The following is a 20,253-nucleotide window of genomic DNA, read 5'->3' as shown; positions in this document are numbered from 1 at the left end:
GCAATATCTAGTATATGTCTGAGTCAAGCAGATAAGGTCAGATAAGTTGATGTTAGGGAAATGAACCCTAAGATATGTATTCAAATGTTTTTTTTTCTTTCATGAGATTGTTTCTAACACATTTATAAGATTATTTTTTTGTTGCTTTGTATGTCCTTCCCCCACAGTATAACCCCTGCTTTCACTGTATTTGATGTTGGTATGATTTGTGGAGGGGAAGGGAAAAACAAATCGTTTAAATAGGGATACAGGTGGACCCATTGCAGCAATGAGATGTACAAGTCGTTATGTGGAAAATGAACTTCACAACTTTGGTGCAGGGAGGGGGGCGGGGGGGGAGGATGAGATGGAAAGGGGAAACAAAGGAGGAGGCTACAATGCTTGATAAGAAATGTACTCATTATCTTGCCCATGTATTTGTAACCCCTCTGTACAGTATTTTCACAATTAAAAAAAATATATGATAGGGTTGGAAATGTGTAAGAATTCCCAGTTCTCCTGGAAGAAAGGAATAGGTCCAAATTCCTATGTGGTGACAATTTGCTAGAGCTAGTGTAAAGTGTCACCTTATCTCCAATGTCAAGTCCAAGTTGTGAACTTCCTGGCCTGCCCTTGGCTTGCTTTGCCCTGTAGACCCAGGCAGCCTGGCCCTCTCTGGCAGGTGAGTTTGAGAGCCCTAACTTACAAGTGTTGAATCGATTCCTAAGAATGAACGTATGCATCTTAGTTCAGGAATGGCTGACTTCTCCTTCCCTGCTTTCAAAAGAACTTAGTGGTTTCCAAACCTCCACTCCAATCATAGAATCTTGTGCACTGATTGTGTTAACTAGTCAACTGCAGAAATCGCTTATGAACAGCCAAACCTGATGTCCCGATAAGTGTGATGGTTTTAGTCGTCTAGGTTTTATCATGCAAAATGGTCTGTTATAAAGACGGTGCCACCCACTTCATATCCTTGTTGGATTTTGTAAGTTAATGAATGGGAATTTCTGGAGAAAGTTTTACTGCAGAACTCAGAATCCTGTGAGTCCAGCGATATGATTAGGAAGTTAGCCAGCCAGGGCCCTGCTGGGGAGGATGGATGACTGACAGCTATAATTGATTGGCACTGGTGAGGATGCCAGGGGCACAACTTTGTCAGGGCAAGCTGGTTATCTCCTGCCAAGGTCCACTTGGCTATCACTGGGAATGCAGGAAATGAGCAATCATGGAAGACTTTTAATGATCTGTTGACAGAAGTAAGTTAAGAAATAGAATGATAAAACTGTGAGGCAGAGCAAGGAAGCAAGAAAGAAGAGAGAGGAATGGGGGGAGAAGGAGAGAGAGAAGGAAGAAGGGAAGGAAAGATGGAAGGGAGGAGATAAAAGAAGAGGAAAAGGGGAGCAGAAGAAAGAGGAAAAGGATAAAGAGGAAAAAAGGAGGAGGGATGAGGAGAAAGGAAAAGAAGGAAGATGAGGAAAAGAAAAAGGAGAAGTAAAAGAAAGAAGGAGCAGGTGGAAAAAGAGAGGAGGAAGAAGGTGTGAATTCTGAGTGTACAGTAAGGATAGACTAACATTTGATGCTGTAACAAATGACTCAGCATCTCAATGGCTTCAACCAATGAAAGTTTATTTCTCATTCACTGTCCACATCCATCGAGATCAGCAGAGGTCTGTTTCACATTGTCTTCAATCTGGAGGCTCTGTCATCTAGAACATGATTACAGAAAGGGAAGAGCAGAGGGTGAATCACACACTGAGTTTTTAATAGCCCACCTAGAAGTGACATCAGTCACTGCTACTTACATTTAGTTGGCAGAGTAAGCCATGCCATGCCCAGGGATCTTAGCATTGTCCAGGAAAACTGTAAACTCTGTGAGTGACCCTAACATCTATTTCTCTGAGGACCTCTGCTTTCTGGATCCAGAAGAGATCTCTTTGTTTGAGTTGAGAGCCTCTGGGTTGCAGATAATGAAAGGGCATCTAAGCTACTTAAACAAAAGGAAATACTGACTCCCCAAACCTAAAAGCAGGAGCAGCTCCAATAGTCTTCAGGTAAAGTTGACACCAGGAGTCAAAGCTCTGAAATCTAGTCTCCTTCCCTTGAACTCCATTCCTTTCCATTGGAACTTGGTTTCAGGTTTCATTGTCCCCAAGTTCATAGTTCAAGTCCAATCCTTGGTCTCAATGTCATTGTGCCACTATGGGCCATGTGCAGATTCCTAAACCAATTTCTGTGTAGAACAATGACCATCCTTAAATCACATGCCTGAATTAACTTCATCAAAAATGCATGGACTCAGGACAGCAATGGGTTAAATTTGATGGAGCTGTGTACCAAGATCATGGGTATAAAATCTACACTAGCTGAGTTAGGTGTCTCTTGCCTATCATCCTAGCTACTCCAGAGTCTGAGATCTGAGGATTAAAGTTCAAAGCCAGACTGGGCAGAAAAATCTGTAAGACTTGTCTTCAATTAACTGGCATAAATCTGGAATTAGAGTTGTGGCTCAAGTGGTACAGTGGCCAGCCTTGAGCAAAAGAGCCAAGTGTGAGTGTGAACAACGTCCTGAGTTCAAGCCCAGGTACCAGCATAAAACAAAACAAAACTTGACTAAACCAGCTGCTCAGCAGATAGAAGCAGGAGGATCAAATGTTCAAGGTCAGCAAAGGGAGAAGCAAGGTAAGACCCTGTCTTGCAAACAGAGTAATAATTTTTTTAAGTGCTGGGAGCGTGACTCAAGTAGTAGAGGCCTTCCTTGGCCTGTGCAAGGCCTTGAGTTCAATCCTCAGCTCTAAAAACCCACCAACCAACTAATGACAGCTTTACTAAAAAACATCATGCTCCAAGAGAGCTTAATAAGGTAGCTATTATTACTGGTAAGGAAACAATTGCTTAGGTAACATCTCACCCCGCCTTGAACTATGACAGTAGCAGGTTTTACCAAAGGAATCGGATTTGGTGGCAAGCACCATTTATTTACCCTTGGAGGCAGAGACTTGGGCCTGAGAACTTGGAAATGCTAATGGTTGAAGCAAATTGAAGAAGACATGAATTGTCATCTCCTCCTGCTATAGAGATTGCCAGTTATAGAGAGCTACAGAGTGCCACAGACAGATAGTAAATCAAAACATGTAACACATTCTTCCTATTTGAAGTACTGTATGCTATTTAAAGAAAGGAAAGCCAGTTCTCTGGCCACAAGTCCCTGCTTGTGTGACAGAAGTCTGTGGTGTCACCTCTGGGGTTTTCATTATTCAGCTGTTTTGAGGATGAGTGATTGATGTAATTAAAGTTATTGGTAAAGAAAGACTCAGTTACCAAGGGACAGATGAGTCAGCACTAAGTTTCACTAATGAAATAATGTTTCAAGGAGTAATTCCTAAAATAAGCTTTTCTTCTTTTTATTTTTTAACTTAAACATTGTAGGTCAGCAAAAAAAAATGAAGAAAAACCCAACTAGATGTCAGTAGTGTATAGAAACATACTACACAGTCTGAGAAGTTCCCAGATTTGGTCAGTCTCCATGGTAGAAAACAGAACTTATTGAATGCTAAGGGTTCAAGTTTGCATTTATGATGCAATCCTAGGCTTTGTACCCCTCCTCTCCTTTGTCATCTGAGACTGCACATTGATACTGATGTTCCCAGAGATGGAGGAACCTGTCCAGGCCCTCACAGGCCCCGGCAGCTCTGGAGCTTTTCACATTGCCACAGGCCCTGGGCTCAGATCTTTGGTCATTTAACCTGGATCCAAGCACACTCAGAATAACAGGCAGGAGCTGTAGGGATTTGAACCCACATCCAGGTGACTCCTGAGCTGCTCTTCCTAAACTCATGGACACATCCTGTAAGGCAAGGTGACTTCTAAGCCACTGATGTGTGTTTACCATTTCCTTTGGTATCTATTGAATTCCCAGGACATCCCAGGACTGTTAGGACAGAAAGACCACTGGGACAGCATGCCACACCTGTCAGAGGCTCAGGGCAGAGCTGAGAAGGGATGGGAATGGAAGGAGCCAGAGGCCATGTAGAGTAGCCATGTGTGAGATAGTGACAGCAGTGTCAGGCTTCCAAAGTTCCCATGTGGGGATTGAATGATGGCATCCGCTGCTGATCTGAGGTGGGGCCAGAGTGACAGCAGGGAAGGAGGGGTCTTTGGGCCAGGCATGTGGAAGATAAGTTGTATGTGGCCCTTGTGGCCGGAAATAGTGGATGTGTGGCTTAGAGTCAGAGTGAGGACAAATCTGAACACTAAGCCAGGTATGACTAGAGCACAGCCAAAGAACGAAGCCCACCTGCAGGGCCAGGTAGAGGAGGACTAGCCTGGTTCTCCACACAGGGAGGAAAGAAAGGCACAGGGCAAGGCGAGGCAGGACTTTAATGACATTACAACTGGGAATTCAACAGTCCCATTCAGTGCTCTGTGGCACTGTGTTTGGCTGCAGAAGGGAAGTCGGAGATAGTAGCCCTCACTTGTGAGCAGCTGTAAAAAGGACACCAACTCAATCCAGCCTCAGAGTCCTCCAGATCCACGTTCTCCCAGCCTCTACCACACTTGGTTCAGAGCTGCAGGTCCAGCGCCACCCCCCATCCTCCCCACAGAAGGCCTTTCCAGTGACAAAGAGTATATGGGGCTGTTGGCTTTCAGCCCAGAAGAGTGAGCTCAGACAGGAAAGAGAGTGGTACTGTGGACCTCTGGGGATAGGGAAGCCAAAGCTCAGCAGGTATGTGGGAGCCTTCCCATTCAAGTCCTGTCTTCTTGGAAGTATACCCAAGATGAGAATCACTGTGCAAGGGATTTGTAAAGAAAGAGCTTTCGGAAGAAACCAATGAGGGAATGGATGGAGCTACCCTCCCTATCACCAACAGGCTGCTTGATCCTAAGCAAGATGCCTGAGCTCCCAGGCCTTCAGTTTCCTTATCTATAAAAGAATAGGTGGAGTTTGCCCAGGTCTAGAGATGGCTGTGGTGGTGCACGCCTGTGGTCCTAGCTACTCAGGACAGGAGACTGAGGTAGCAGGAGGATCTCTTAAGGAGTCTGAAGCCAGCTGAAAGAAAAAGAGAGGGGGTAAGAAAAGAAAAAAAGAAGGAAGGAAGGAAAGAAAGACAGATGTAGGAAAGAGGGAGAGAGACTAGGGGAAGTAGGAAGGGAGGGAGAGAGTGAGGAAAGTGAAGACAAGGGCTGAGGGTGTAGCCCAATTGCAGAGCACTTGCCTACCATGCATAAGACCCTGTGTTTGAACCCTCACACTAAAATACACACACACACACACACACACACACACACACACATACACAATACATCTGGGAAAACCTGTGAGGGAAAAGGAACAGGGTTGAGGAGGGGTAGAGAAGGAAGGAGCCTTCTGGGAATAGTCAGAGAATCTGAGAGATCTCAAAGGTGCCAGCTGCCTTCAAAACCAAGGGGCCAAGAAGTTTGCTGAATTAAATTCTTGTTATCCCCGTCTTCTGTTTCAGCCATCACAGCAGTATAAATATTCCTTTCAAACTCAGTAAGCTGTGACAAAGTGTGAAGGATCTGATTCTGTACAGGCCCATTCCACAGTTAGGATGTGGAGTACAGGGCAGAAGCAGCAGGTAGAAAGAGCTCTGAGCAAAGGACACCTAGTTCCATCCAGCCTTGAACTCTGCAGAACTGTTTTGGACATTCCTCCCACCTGCAATGAGACTTGGCAAGATGTTACCAAATTAAATGGGAAAACCTAAAGGAAATTTAAAAGTCTACCCACCAAAATAAGCCAGGCCAATGAATTTTCTGCCACACTCTTCACAAAAGCAAAGAAGTGCTGTTTATTCCAAACAATACTTTTTCTCTGGCTCTTTTATGTGATTAGCCCTCTTCTGCTAGTGAAGGTATTTTCACTTATGTGTATATGAAAAAAAAAAGAGGTATTTACTACCCCAGGGTCTGGATTTAGATTGTTGATATAAACAGAGGGCAAATAAAACAAGCAAACAAGCAAAATTAAACCCTTGTGGTTTGGATCTTAAAAAAAAATATGTTAAAAACAACAGCACAGTGACCCTGATGTAAAACTGTGTTAGCTAGGAAAGTCTCTGAAACATTCCAGAATCATGACAGGATTCAACACTGAGAGGCTAGCAGATACCTTGTTCTGCTGGAAAGATGTTGCAATGATATTCCTAAGGGCTTATGGGTCCCCCAAAGGACAAAGCCACTGATAGTTTACTGAGAGGGAAAAAAAAATATCCCCCAGCTATACAATACAGAAAGTCAAGGAATAACAGGAGAGAAAAAAAGCAGTCAAACTGAGATGTCAAAAAAAAAAGTTCAAAATAAACACATAAAATACCCATGATTTACAGCCTTGTCCCCAACTGGAATCTTTGCTTGATGGAATTTGCGTTGCAAAATGATGGGCAAAAGAACATTCATTTTTACTTAAGTTACATGAGATAATTGTGAACAGGCGGAAGTCACTTCAGATCGGAGAAATAAGTAGAGCCTTTCAGACAGCAATTATTCAGGGCAGACAAGGCTCCCTGGCAGGGACTCAGTCCCTCTTCTGCCTTGTTGTTGAGTCTCAGAGAGAAGGCACATTCTGAGCTCCTTCCCATCTGTACTTCACACACAGAGTCTTGAGGACGCACTGGGTCTGTGAGCAGTGTTTGAGGAGGACTCAGATGTTTCCCCGCCCAGCCTCAAAATATCTCCCTTGACAACCTGTCACCGTGTCTGAGATTCCACCATTATGAATTCATTCCTCTCTGTTAAGGCGTTTTGTTTCCAGGAGTTCTCAGTGAAAACACAGATCTCCTGCAGAACTTTGCTCACAGGAGGCAGAGTTGAGAGGCCTGGGTTGGGGATTGGGCTCTGCCTGTGAACTCACCATAGAAGCTTGGTCATGTGATTTTTTTTTTTTTTTACTTCCTGAACCTTGCTTAACTTTCTTCACTGGAGTGGAGGGGTGGGGGCTGACAGGAACAAAAAGAAAAGCATGGTCAAAAAATGCTAAGATCTGAGGTTTCAGGAGAGATAATCTGGTTACTTTAAAATTTTTCCAGGCCTGGGTGACATAGTGTGGACTTTGGGGTCCTTTGCCCCTGGCTGTCTGTCATACTCACAAGAGCAGCTACTGTGAGACAAAGGGCTTGGGGGGGGAGGTCATGTCATAAATGGTCTTACTTCCCTCTCTTTGGGGGAGAAAAAACAATCCCAGCTCCTCCCTTAATGGCTGCCATCTCCACCCAAGGCAGCTCTACTTCCCCAAATTTTTGGAAGTATCCAGAGCTCCCTTCTCTCTCTCTCTCTCTCTCTCCCTTTTCTCATCCCCTACAGACAAACCCTTAGCATCTTCCTGGAAAATAATGGCCCCAGCCTCCCAGCTTCTCCCCACCTCGCTGGCTCTGATACTGGCCCTAGGTAGCACCATCTTCCTCTGGCTTTTCCATCAGCTCCTAACTGGTTCCTGCTTCTCCTTTTGGCTGCCCAGGCTCTCAGCTCCACCCTCTGGGGATGCCTTTAACATGTAAGACTGTCACTCCTCCCAAAGCCCCCAACACCTATCCCTTTCTCTCCATCACCATCAATTCCAAAGATTTGCTCAGGACCTCAAAGCCCCTTCCTTAGCTTTGCTCTCATTCTCTGTTCCCCTCATTGAAGGTCTCCTTCCTGTTGCTCAGCCCTGCTACCTCACTAATATCTTTCAATGTATTCTTCCTTCCCCTAGAACTCTCTTCCTGCAAATATCTGCATGGCCTACTCTCAGTTTTATTTCTATTCTCTGGTCAAGTACCACACCCTAAGGGAGGCTTCCCAGGGGTCCTCACTGAAAGGGCTCACTCCTTAATTTTCCTTTATAACCCCAATCACCTGAACACTGTGACACATTGTGATCACACTGTCTCTCCCGCTGAAGTGTAAGCTCCTGGAGGGTAGGGATTTTATTTTGTGCATGCCCCACTGGCAGCATATGATAGATGCTCAAGGAACATAGGTTGGGGGAAGGAAAGGGAAGTGGAAGGGAGGAGAGGGGAGTTGAAGGAGAGCTACCCTTACAAGGAGACCAGCCAATGCCAAGGTCTTTGCTGCCTTCTGTTTCAGCAAGGCAGGTTGTCCTGTGGAGCCAGAAATGGAGTGTTTGGGCCAGGGAGAGACAGAATGGGAGGAGGAGGGAAGGTGTTATATCTACAGGAAAAGGACCTCAGATGAACTAAACTAGTGAGCCTTACTGACTGAAGGTTCTTAACTGAGATCAGCCAGAACAGACAAAAGGTCCTTGTGTATAAATTCCAGAAGACGAGACTGCTGTCAAAGGGCTGGTCAAAAGGGGACAGAGCAAAAGGACATCATGAAGGACAGCCTGGAGCAGGTCACTTGTGGGTATCACTGACTTCCTAAGCTCCAGGAGCCCCCCGCCCCCAGCCCTAGAAAGTGTTGCTCCCCAAGGGATGTAAGGGGGGCGGGCAGCAGGAGTACTAGGAAGGTACAGCCATTCTGATAGGATCCCTTACCCTGCTTTACCTCCAATTTGGGCTTGTGTCTCCAAGGACTTTGGGTCTTTAGAGTAGCATGCCTTTAATAACAGCATTATGGTATTGAAGACCTTTCATGTGCCCCATCCTATTCCCCACACAGAACCCTTTCCACAGATGCGGACACAGAGGCCCAGGCTGGTTACTGGACCTGTCCAAGGGCACATTTCAGAAGCAGAGTCATCATGGCCAAGCACCCTAGACTAAAGTCTCCAGTCACTGCTCTGTACTTCCTAGGGCTCCATGCTCCAACTCACTGAGAGGTGGTTGCCACTGGTGGGCCTACAACTGGCCCAGTCTCCCTCAGGCATGCATTCAAGGGGTCATGGCAGGTGGCTACAACCTATGCTCCCCAGCTCCTGGACTGGGACCCGGACTGGGACCTGGACCGCCCACTGGAAGCAGCACTAGTGCCCACAGCTGGGCACTTGGTGATTCATGCCAGAGGGTGAACCCAATTTTGTTGAGCGCTGCCGCCAGGCTGCCGGTGTGGACCAGAGCTCTGAGCCCTTGTTTGATGAACAGCCGCCAATAAATTCATTAATCATCATTTTATGCCTCATCAAACCCCCTCCAAGCCCCTCCATGGGAGTTACACAAATTAGCCCCTGAAAAGACAGTAATTTCAGTTTAGCGAGGTAAGTGCTTTCTGATGGGCTCCGGGCACAGAGCTCTCCTGACAAGCCCATCCATCAGCGCATGGGGAAGGGGCGAGGCCCGGGACATCCTGTCCAGCTCCCAAGGCCCTGCCCAAGCCAGCATGGGGGAGGGGGAGTACTGGTAGAAGGTCTCTGCCCAGGGCACCCTTCTCTCTTGGTTACTTTGCACCCATCTTCCAAAGGCTAACTCACCAAAACGCTCTCTCTCTCTCTCTCTCTCTCTCTCTCTCTCTCTCTCTCTCTCTCTCTCTCACACACACACACACACACACACACACACACACACACACACACACACACAAATCAGCTCTCCTCAGCAGAAAGGAACTTAACTTTTTGGTAAACCGCCGATGTCCAAAATTGGGACAGGAATCGGAGGCTCAGGAGTGTGCTCAGGAATTCGAATTCTTAACTGCGTCAGGAGAAAAGAGCCCGGAAGCGCTTTTTCCTCCTATATCTGCTGGTCCAGGTTCTCCGAACCCTTGATTATTATGGAAGGTCCAATGGGATTGCATGCCTGCACTATCCGGAGAAAGAATGGAGGGGTTAATTATTAGGAATCGAAGCCCCATGCTCCAAAAGGAGGCTATCTGGGAACAGAGAAGGGAGTCGGCCTGTCCGTCCATACTGAGGGCAGCTCCACCAGAGAGACTCTGGTGGCCAGAGAAGAATGCCCTGTCTTTTCCAAAGCCCTTAGGCTTTTCTCACTGCTAAGCGCCACCTGGGGTGGAAGAGGATGTCTGGGGTGAGAAGGAAAGACCTCTAAAATGGTACGAGACAAGCACAAGCACGGGGAAATGGAGAAAGGAGATGGGGGACAAAGCGAAGTGCGGCGACATCGGGTATTCGTGAGCAGGGTGCCAGGGCCCGGCCGTCTCACCTTCCAGCCCGGTGGCACCCAGGGTCCTGCGGGAACCCCACCTGGCGTTCAGGCCGAGTGTGAAGGAGCGCGGGGAGGAAGCGCGGCCCTAGCGGAGCCGCGGGGCCCGCGCGCCCCTGCCGCGGAGAGCTGGAGCGCTGAGCAACGCCCGGCCCCTTCATTAACTTCCCCTCCACGCGGCGCTGCACGCCTCGGAAAATAAGTTAGCAAACGGGGAGCCGTTTATCTCTTTTATCTTGGGGCCTGATCCAATTAAATAAGTGCACATTTGCATTTGCATCCATCAGGCGGGGAGCGCTGAGAGCCTGAGGTTTGCTCGGAGCAAATAAAAGCAGATTTCACTGGGAAAGCGACGTCTGGGCGCGCTGGTCTCGTTCGGGCTCCGGAAACCAGCGCTGCTAGGCAGGCGGCTTTGGAGGACCCAGAGTTGAGGGGTGCAGCCCTCGTTCGGCTTCCCTCTGGCCCTGTCCCGAGGGTCAGACCAACTCAGGGAGTGGAGTCAGAGCTCCAACCCTACTCTTGATGCGTTCTCCCGTTAGGCCGAGATCCGGGCCCGGGGGAGGGAGCGAGGGGGGGGGAAGGGTCCAAGTTGCATTTAAGAAGAAAACGAAATGGAGATGGGCCCTGGCCTGATCACAAAGAGAGACCTGCAGAGACGGTCTAGGGATAGTTCTAAAGTTTTGGTTAGCTTTAGAGAAGGCAGGCGGCGGGGTACCAGCGGGACCCGATTTCTCTCCAGTTCAGTGAGGAAGCAGAAAGGGGTGCGAATAGCCAGGCCAGAGGCGCGGGTACCCCATTTCCTCGCACCTTAGGGAGTCCCGTTAATAGCACCCACTAGCACTTCCGGAAGGTGGGAGGTCTCCCGGGAGAGAGCTCTGTATGATTTGCCTGGAAGATTGAAAGGTGCTTTCGAAATAGCAAGTTTCGACGCAGTGGAGGGTAGTTTGGTTTTATTTGCTTTTCTTTCATCTTCATTTGTAGTGTTAGTTTGTGTTGCTTCTGGCCATCCACTGGCCAGAAGCTATTCAGACCCACAACGGCATTTTGGGGTATCCGTTGGTATGATAGACATCCCCCAGAAATGGCAAACCCCAAATTCAAACAAGATCGCACAGGACGCAAGGCACCAGGCGTACAAGTGTGTGATCCTGTGATCCCGAAGCCCAGGGTAGCCCGGACACGTCCCCGAAGTCCCCAACCTCCTGCTACGGAGTCGCCGGTATATTTCTCCATTGCCTTCTACCTAGTTTTTGAAACAGTGAGGAGGCTAGGGGCGGGAATCCGAAGGGTTAGAACTGTTTTAATCAAAGGCCCTGCGCCCCCAAATTCCCAATGCCAATCAGGTCCTGGGCTCCAAGGACAAAGGCGACTTAAGGTAGATGAGTTCAAAGTTCAGAGCTTAAGCCCTGCGGTGGGTGCGGGCCTGGCAGGCAGGGTAAACTGCTTCGCTCCCCCAGAGAACCCCGGCATTTCGGGGGACCGGCAGGCGGCGCCCTTCCCGAACTGCATCCGTGCCCGGCGCCCTCTGGGGAGCGCGGTCGCGATCATTCAACCGGGAGCGCTTTGTAGCGCGCGCCCCGGGCCTCTGCCCCAGTTGGCAGCTACTTGTGGGGGACAGGTGGGCTGCGAGGCGGGACCCTGGCGGAAGTCGCACGCACGGTCCTTCTTCCCTCTCTTCCTTTCAGGCCCAAGAGCTGCGCTTGTGTATGGCAAGGAGAGGGCCAGAAGGGTGTGCAAACTACGAGGCCTCGCAGCAGGCCTTGTACCCGAGTTAGAGAACTAAGTCGAGCAAGGCCCTGGGTACTCAATCTGGGAGCTGGCAGGGCAAGGCCCCCCTCGCAGCTTCTCCAGGCCCGCGCATTTGCTCTTGGGACTCTACTGGGCTATTCCCTCCTCTCTCCCAAAAGACTTTAACTGATTTCGTCCGGCACAGAGGAGTTAGGGAAGGAATCCAGCCTGGTCCCAGATGGGCGCTGCCTCTGGAGACAGCTATTCCATGATCCCAGGATCTTTCTTGTTGCGCATTCAACGCCACCATGCCCTTGCCTTTAAAAGTCAAGCTAGGCGCTCATTGCTCCTTGTGGTTCGCAACTGGCCTAGCCAGGCGCAGGTGGCCAACACCCGCGCAACCGCAGCGTCGAGGTATCGCGGGCACTGCTGCCCGACAGCTGGTCGTGAGCAGCCCCGAACCCTGCAAGCACAGGTAGTTCCGCTCCCCCCCCTGCCCCAAAGCACCACTCTTAAAATGTGTCGTCTGCTAGACGGTCGATGAAACGGAGGTTCGGGCAGGTATTTGGGACTCCACAGACACACAGCTCCTCCTGGGATTAAGTGGAGGGCAATTTCCTAAAAGCCCAGCACCCTGTTCAGTCCCGCAGGCCACTTCCAAATTAGAAAGTCTCTAAACCCCAGAGAAAACCACTAGCCACCGAAACTCAGATCTAAATACCCTCCCCCACTCACCCCCACACGTACAAACCACCAAGCAGATTTAATTAGGAGTTTGTACTTGGGCTGAAGTATGTTTAAAAAAAAAAAATCGTAACCCTGCCGAGGCCCAGGGCAGGAGAGATGTGGGCTTAGGACGGTGACTAGGATCACCCGCAGCGGAGCTACCCGACGTGGTGCGCCCCAGCTGGGAGTCCTCTCACTGCGGCCTCTCCTCGGGGAGAAAGGCCCGGCACTCCGGGGTGCGCAGTTCCAGTTCCCCGGCCGCAGCCGGCGAGCATTCGGCGCACCATCCCGAGCCTCCGGCACCGGGCGAGGGAAGCCGCGCGGCGTCATTTGCATATTCCCGGGAACACTGGAAAGCCTGTAATTTTCTTTTAAAAATCTTTGGGCAGGATTTAGGACCAAAGAGGACCAAGTTAACGTCGTCTTTAAACTTTCTCTTAAGAGACTGGCCTATTCTTGTTTTTCTAAACAAGGTGACTCCTGGGGTTGCATTTTCAACGGGGGGCCGAGGTGGGGGGGGTATCTGTGAACCCAGCAGAGGGGGGAGGGGAGATAGAGGGGACTGGGCGCAGGGTCAGGGAGGGCAAGTCATCTCTGGAATTCAATTGTTTAAAAAATCATTTATAATTAAAGGGACAAAATAAAATGCAATAATCTCATGCATATTTAATCATTCACATTTCCAGCCTTAAAACCATTCTCCTTGCGTAAATTTTGTCACTAATTTAAACCCTGAGGTAGACCTAGACAATGCAGCTTTCAAACTTGTTTAAATGCAAATAATCTAAAGGATCCCGGCTGGGAGGTTTTCTTTTATTATTTTTTAAAGCATTTACGGCGGAGAAACTTTGAGGTGTGTTTAGGAAAAGTCCAGTGTTAAAGTCATCTGGAGTAAAGATGCAAATATGTGCATTTTGATTTAGCCTAATTAAACTAGAGTTACGAGCAAACACATTCTGTCACTACACTGGAGCTTGGGTTTAATAGAGCAAATTAATTCCCTCGTGGCAGTGTGTTTTTGCTGTAATGCACCCCGCCTCTCCCCTACCACCGAAATTTTCCCACGAATACAAGGCAGCTCCAAGTCTCCTCGGTAAAATGGAGACGCGAGAGCCACAGCCCAACCCGAACCCACAGGGTTGGCCGGCCCTGGGCGAAGGGTGGTGGTGCGACTCTCTCTGATTTAGAACTGAGGTGCAACAGGAGTTTGCATCTTGAAATCAAGTACACGGGACTAAAACGAGAAAACAAACCCTCAAAAATGCTTCTGTAGCCACTCCGACTCTTGAATCCGATGTAGGAAAAGTGTCAAAGCGACGACAACCCTCGTTCAGCCCACAATGGCCTTATCTACGCAATGGCCTTGGGCTTTTGAAGTCACTTGTCCAAAAAGAGGCCCATTGGGGGAGGGTTCTCTCTAGCCCTTTCGGGGGCTCCTCTTTCTTCCCTCCCCCACTCCTCCACCCAGGGGCTTTGGAGCTCCCCCCCTCCTCTTCTGCCCTCTCGGATCCCCGATTCAACTAAGTGCAGGCTCGAAATTCAGAACAAGTGTGACACCTACCTGTGAAAGGGGGGTACCGTCCCATGGTGGGTTTTGCCACTCCGGCACCCCCCCACCACCCTCCCCGGCGGCTCGCCACCCTCACAGTCGAGGATGGAGCATTCACTGATTTAATCAAATCCAAAGAAGAGATCAATGCCCAATTTTGAAGAGTCAGAGAAGGCAGTGACTTGGGAAAGCTTTCCCTTTGGCATCCCCTAACGCTCCCCGCCCGTATTAGCCAGCAGCACCTTTGAAATAGTAATAAGGGCTAAATCCGGCATAAAATCGAACTCATTAGCAAAGTTCACCAGCTGATTGCTTTGCATAAAACACGACACTGATTGGAAGTAATTAGGTTAAGCGATGGCGCTGGGATGGTGCGTGTCTGTGGCTAGCTTTGCCATCTTTTCTCCCGTCTGGGCACACACTTGGGTCTCTCTTCTCCTTTCTCCAGGGCCCAATCTCCCCTAAGTAGCCCGCATCAATGACCCAAATCCTCATTCCCCAGCAGGGCTATCCCCCGGGGCATGTATTCTAATTACTGGACAATTTCCCTTAGCATATTTAGAGAGGGTCCGTGGTGCTGTTCACACCCCACTTCGAAAAAAGTTACAGTTGCAGTTTTTGACCAAGGCAACGGACAGTTTATTGAGGCTTCTAAAAAGTAAAGAGTAGCTCTGATTATGTTAAAATCTCTTTTAATTAAATATTTTTTTGCATTTTTACAAAGGCGGCTGCAGTTTCTTTTACCTTTTAAATCTAAGTGTATAACCTGTTTCCTTTCTGTAATAATACTTTAGCTCATACCCAGAAAAATCAATAGGTGTAAAAAATTAAATTAAACTTGTATTTTTTAAACTATGAAACAGTTTTGGGAGGGAGGAACACAAATGTATATATTTATATTACAAAAAACATTAAATGCCTGTACAAGTGTCTTGATTTCATAATTTACTTCAAAGATATTGAATTATCAATTTAAATACAAAAATGCTACATTAAATATACAGAATAAGATTTAATACAAATTCTCTTTTTAATTTTTCTTCTCAGTTGGTTAAGACATTTTTGTGTATGTGGAGATGTTTTACATTTTTATGCCATCCATCCCCACTGATTATAAACTTTTGAATAGGAAGGGTAGTTTTTCTCTCTCTGTCTCACTCTCTCTTTCTCTCTCTCTTTCTCTCTCTCGGTGATGGGGGGAAAATAACTGCCAAGGCCATGTTTTTAATAAATTAGGGAAGTCCGGGACCGACGCAGCCCGCGTTAAATGTCGGACATACCTTTCTTCAATTCATAGGGAGAGTCTTTGCACAGGTCTAGTTGAGACGGGTTCCTCAACATTTTCGGGTCTTTAGCCAAAGTGTCCGCTCGGTTCAACACGGTCTGGTTTAATCCATTGAAATGAGAGCCTGGACCGGTTGTGGGGCCTGGCCCAGGCCCGGGGTGGCCATGGAGGTGTCCAAAGGAGCCATAGTTCGTGTAGCCGGGATAGAAGGGCGCCGTGTAGTAAAGAGGCCGGGACAGCACCGTCCCGCCGGGAAAAGGACACTGCGCCGAGGGCGAACGCGACGGCGCCGGGGATGGCGACGCGCGGCTGCCTCCTAGGACTTGCCCGGCTACGGGCCCCGGGCACGGTGGGCATGGAGAACCCTCGTTCCCGCCGCCCCCGTCCTTGACCTTGTCCGAGGATGTGGCGATCTCTGCCAGAGACCACAGTTTGGGCTTGGCAAGCACCACTGGCTGCGGCGGTGGAGGCGGCGAGTGGATGACCGAGGGTCCGCCGGGGCCTGGGGGCAGCTCTCCCGAGGACGGGTGCGCACCGGGCCCCGGAGCGCCCGTGGGGTAGTGAGAGGCTGGGTCGTCCGCCAGCCGCGCCGCCGCTGGCCCAGCTGGGGAGGGCCCGCCGGCGCGAGGGGCCCCGGGCTGCGCATCGTGACGCCCCTCGGAAGGCACCTCTTTAAAATCCGAGTCGCTGAGGCTGCCTTCGGTCTCCTTGCCGGCGGGGGTGGGCGGCCCCTGCAGCCGTTCGCAGCCTGCGGCCGCCTTCTCCTCAACTCCTCCTGTGAGCGAAACCCAGGCTGTCAGAAAGGGAGGGGGGGACAGAAGCCACGCGGTGGGACCCAGGCTTCTGCCCGCAAAGTCCGAGCCCCCTTGCTCCCAACCTCCAAGACCCGTGCGCGCCCCCTCCAGGCCCCCTTTTCCTTCTCAATCTGGCCCAACACGCCCTGTCCCATATCCACCAACCTGCTTCCGGGCCTTCGGGGTCACTCTTGTCCACGGGTTTCTGGGGCTCATCCTCGTCGTTCTTCTCCAGGTCGATGTTCTCCTCTTCCTCCTCGTCCTCGCTGCGGTTCCGCGGCGTCCACGTCATCTTGTTCTCCTTCTTGAGGCGCCGGCGCGCGTTGGCGAACCAGGTGGACACCTGGGTGAGGGTCATCTTGGTGATGATGGCCAGCATGATCTTCTCGCCCTTGGTGGGGTAGGGGTTCTTTCGGTGCTCATTGAGCCAGGCCTTGAGGGTAGCTGTAGCGTCCCGTGTGGCGTTCTTCCGGTACGCGGGGTCCCCATATGGGTAGGACCCCAGGGGCGCCGCGTAAGGGTGGTACCCCAAGGATCCCGCCATGCCGGGTGTGTGATCGTAGGGAGAACCCTGCAGGGAACAGACAGAGAGATTGGTGAGTGTGGACCGAGCTCTTCACAGCCACCGGAAAGGCTGAAGCACACTTTCCCTGTGCTCCGGGGTCTGCGGGACGGCGAGGCCCGCAAACCAGCTTTCCCTCGGGCAGGGCTGGCTGATTCACACCCAAGAGCAGCCCCTCCTCCCTCCTAGTAGACAGCGGGGGACCCCTCAACTCCGGAGTGTGGGACTCGGAAGCTGTCCGGGCCTCGGCGCCACATTGGTGGCCCCTTTCTGTCGGGGAAGGTCCGTGCCCGGTGCGCAGGTCGGGGCCTCCGTGGCCCGGCCCACCTTCCAGATAGAGGCCAGGCCTGGGCGACTCTGTGAGCAGCACCAAGGCGGCCGCATGTTGGGCGCAAGGGGGTAGAACAAGAGAAGTCAGGGCTTTTTTTTTCTTTTTCTTTCTTTCTTTCTTTTAATCTTCAAAGAATCTCAAACCACAAGCTAAGTCTTAACTCCCACGCCCACCAGCCAAAAAATACTACCCCGAACTCAAGCCATTGCGCTTTTCCAGAAAGTGCGCCCGGCCGAAAAATCCCGGATGCACCGCAGCTCGGACGACTTTTCAGAAATTTAATACCTCCAAATCGGATTGCGAAGATAGGATTACGGATTTGCAACATTTTGGAGGATTAATTAAAGGGGAGGGCAACCACATTTGCATAGATTTAGCACGCTTCTGTTCAGATTTCGGGTGTATTTCTTTTGAACTACTTTTCCAACACCGGAAAATTAAAAAAAATACAATTCTCAAGACAGGCCGGTGCCTATATTTGATACAAAGGTTCCTCTTCAATTGCAACGACGTCTCCCCTCCAAACCCCACCAGCTCTGCGATCATCCTGGCTCGAGCAACTCCTGAGCTCGAGGCCCGGGAGAAGCCGAGTGAGACAATCGCGCAAGTTTGCCGGGGCCCGCTCAGCTTGGCGGGGAGATCGGTGGTGGCGCATAGGCCCGTGTCCCCAGCAGTCCCCGCCTGCAAGGCTGGCCTCGGCTGCCCTCGCCCTCCGCTGGTCTCAGATCCCACTCACTCACCACGTACGAGGAGAAAGCGGCGGCGGCGGCAGCCGCGGGGTCCGCGCCGTACTGGAGGTGCGAGTTGTAGCCCGGCGAGGGCGCCGTGAAGGCAGTGGAGCCAGCGTAGGGCGAGAACGCAGAGCCCGAAGACGATCGGCCGAGCTCATCCGTGCGGGGCCCCGAAATAACGCTGGTGCTGTACGCCGGGCACGAGTAGAGCGCCAGCGAAGCGGACGGCTGGTACAAGTAGCCCTGCGGGTAGGACATGGCCACACACGGGCATGGGGCGCGCCGCGCCGCGGCCGCCAACGAGCCGGGCGGCGCCCTGCGAGGGCGATCGGGCGGGCACCTGGCCTCTGGTTGCCCTGGGCCGCCGCTCTTCGAGCCCCGGCTCCGGGGCTCCGGCCCGCAGCGCCTCCTCTTTAGCTTCCCGCGCGCCTCCGGCTGCGATGGTTGCGCCCGCTCCTCTACGCGCCCCACTCGCCCCGGCTCGGCTTTCCCCCCCTCCCTTCCCTGGCTGCTTTCTTTTCCCCCTCGCTCTTTGCACCGGGGGGCTCTGCTTTTGGCTTCGCAAAGGTCCTGCCAAGATGCTAAGTTGGAAATTGAGGATTCTGACGCCTTGTGCGCGCCCGAAGCTCCTCCTTCCCGGGGTGTAGTCAGTGGGAGGACTGGCAGGAGCCTCTGGGCGGCCACAGCCAACCCGGCCGCCAGGCGCGCCTCGCCCTCTCCCTCTTCCTTCCCGGCTCCCTCTCCCGCTCGCTGGCTCTCCCCTCGCCCCTCCCTAGCGCCCGCCTTCTCCTCCGCGGCCCCCCTCTCCCCTCTCTCTCTTACCTCCCCCCCTCCCGTCCCCAGCTCTCCCTCTCTCTTTCTCTCAGACTCTCGAGCGCCGGCCCCAGGATGACAATCACATCCCAAGAGCGCCGACCTCTTCCAACTTTCCTCCCCAGCTAACTCGGGGCGGAGCGGCAGGCTCGACGCGTCGCGGGCCCAGATAGCGGTCCGAGTGCTCGCAAGCACAAAGGGATCGAGGCCACGGACTGTGAACGGATGAACGCTCTGCGCTCTTCTTGCCGCCGCAGATCGCAAACTTGGGGGATTGCTGGTTCTTCCGGAGACTGGGTTCTGGGCTTGGAGGCAGATCGTCTCTCATTCCTAAGGATCGCCAACTAAGGTCCCTGGTAGTGCCGACGGATGCCTGCGCCCAGGGCGCAGGAAGTTCGGCTTGGCTGCCCCAAAGCGCCAGCCACAGCAGCAGGTGGGCTAGAGCCAGGCCTGGACTCGGACGTTTGCACGTCTCTGGCTCGGCCTCCCTTCCTAGGATCCCCGGACCGGGAGGGGACACTACGGGGCTGGGCTGGGGCTGCGACTACCAGATTAGCCCTTCTCTAAGGGAGAGATGGTGGGCAAGAACTGCGAGGAGAAGAAGCAGCTATAACCCAGTGGCTCCCCGGCCTTTCCCCGCCCTTCTGCCACCCTCAAGCCGCGCAGACTCTTTTCTCCAGGGTCTTCATCAGCAGCTCGGCCCGCCGGGTCCCTGGTGGAGGAAGGTGCGGTGTCCCCTTCCCTTTTGTTCAACCAAGGCGCCTTCCCCTCCGCTTGCACCCGCCCAAGCGCCACTGCAAACACTCGGCAGAGCAGTGCCCAACCCAAACACTGTTTGTTCAGCGAGGCGCTGGCAAGGCAAACACTCACCATGGAGTCACAGGCAGAGTCCTTGCCCACCACGGCCACGCCGTGAGAATACAAAACAGCCCCTCTCCCCATGTCTCCCCCTCCCGCACCCCCCGCCCCCGCCACAAGTCACCGACGCACTCGAACTCTGGGACAGACAGGGGCGCTGGTGAACCAGGACACGGCCCGTCTCGGCACCCGAGTTGGGACTTTCATGGACGTGTTGGCCAAGTGGGGCCACCGGAGCATAACTACACAAACTGTATACAAAAGTTTCTCGCGGTGACTTGAGTGAGCGAGGCGCACTTTATTTGCGGAGCTCCAGCCTGGGCACACACTCGCACTAACCCACCTCGGCCACTGGGCACCCACTCGGCGGCGCGCCTACACGCACGCACGCGCGCCGACTCCTCCCCTCTGGCTGCTCCCGATCCGGGTTCCGCCTCCTAAGCTGATTGATCCCCGCTCTCCCCCCTCCCCACACCCCTGTCCGACACTCCCTTCGCTGTCAGACTACATTCTCCAAGAACCCCTCGTTTAGCTCCGCCCCTTCCCTTCCATTGCTTTCGCTTCGGATTGGACACCGCTCTCCACAGGCCCCGCCTATCGATGACGTCAGCCCCGTTCCCTTAGAGTCCAGGCTCAGAAGGGGCGGAGTGGGGCGGGGCTTGGGCTGCGCTATTGTCATGGAGACCAGAAGCCAGCAGCTGCTTTCTGGTGGCGGGGATCTCCCGGCCGCGGGGACTTGCGAGCCCGCCTGGACTGAGCGGAGGGGATCCGACGGGCCGAGCGTGAATGACCAGCGCGGCCTCTCCGGCTCGCTCTCCTAGGCCCGGGCTGGGGGCGCC

The 20,253-nt window shown here is 52.0% G+C and overlaps 1 protein-coding gene across 2 annotated transcripts; it reads right to left on the bottom strand.

Annotated features, from left to right (window-relative positions):
• Positions 1 to 14,655: 14,655 nt before the first annotated feature.
• On the bottom strand, positions 14,656 to 18,444 carry Irx5 (iroquois homeobox 5). 2 transcript variants are annotated; one of them, XM_013027915.1, is made up of 3 exons: positions 17,753 to 18,444; positions 16,285 to 16,690; positions 14,656 to 16,100 (listed from the first exon to the last, which is right to left on the bottom strand). In XM_013027915.1, the coding sequence occupies exons 1-3, from the start codon at positions 17,999 to 18,001 to the stop codon at positions 15,304 to 15,306; spliced, it is 1,452 nt and encodes a 483-aa protein (XP_012883369.1). In that variant the 5' UTR covers positions 18,002 to 18,444; the 3' UTR covers positions 14,656 to 15,303. The 2 variants fall into 2 exon arrangements, with proteins under 2 accessions (XP_012883369.1, XP_012883370.1); XM_013027916.1 differs by having other exon boundaries at positions 14,656 to 16,097; positions 17,753 to 18,001.
• Between the last annotated feature and the right edge of the window lie 1,809 nt (positions 18,445 to 20,253).

This window comes from Dipodomys ordii, unplaced genomic scaffold (assembly GCF_000151885.1).
Source record: "Dipodomys ordii isolate 6190 unplaced genomic scaffold, Dord_2.0 Scaffold106, whole genome shotgun sequence".
Lineage (NCBI taxonomy): Eukaryota > Metazoa > Chordata > Mammalia > Rodentia > Heteromyidae > Dipodomys > Dipodomys ordii.
This window is presented reverse-complemented; position numbering and strand designations above follow the sequence as displayed.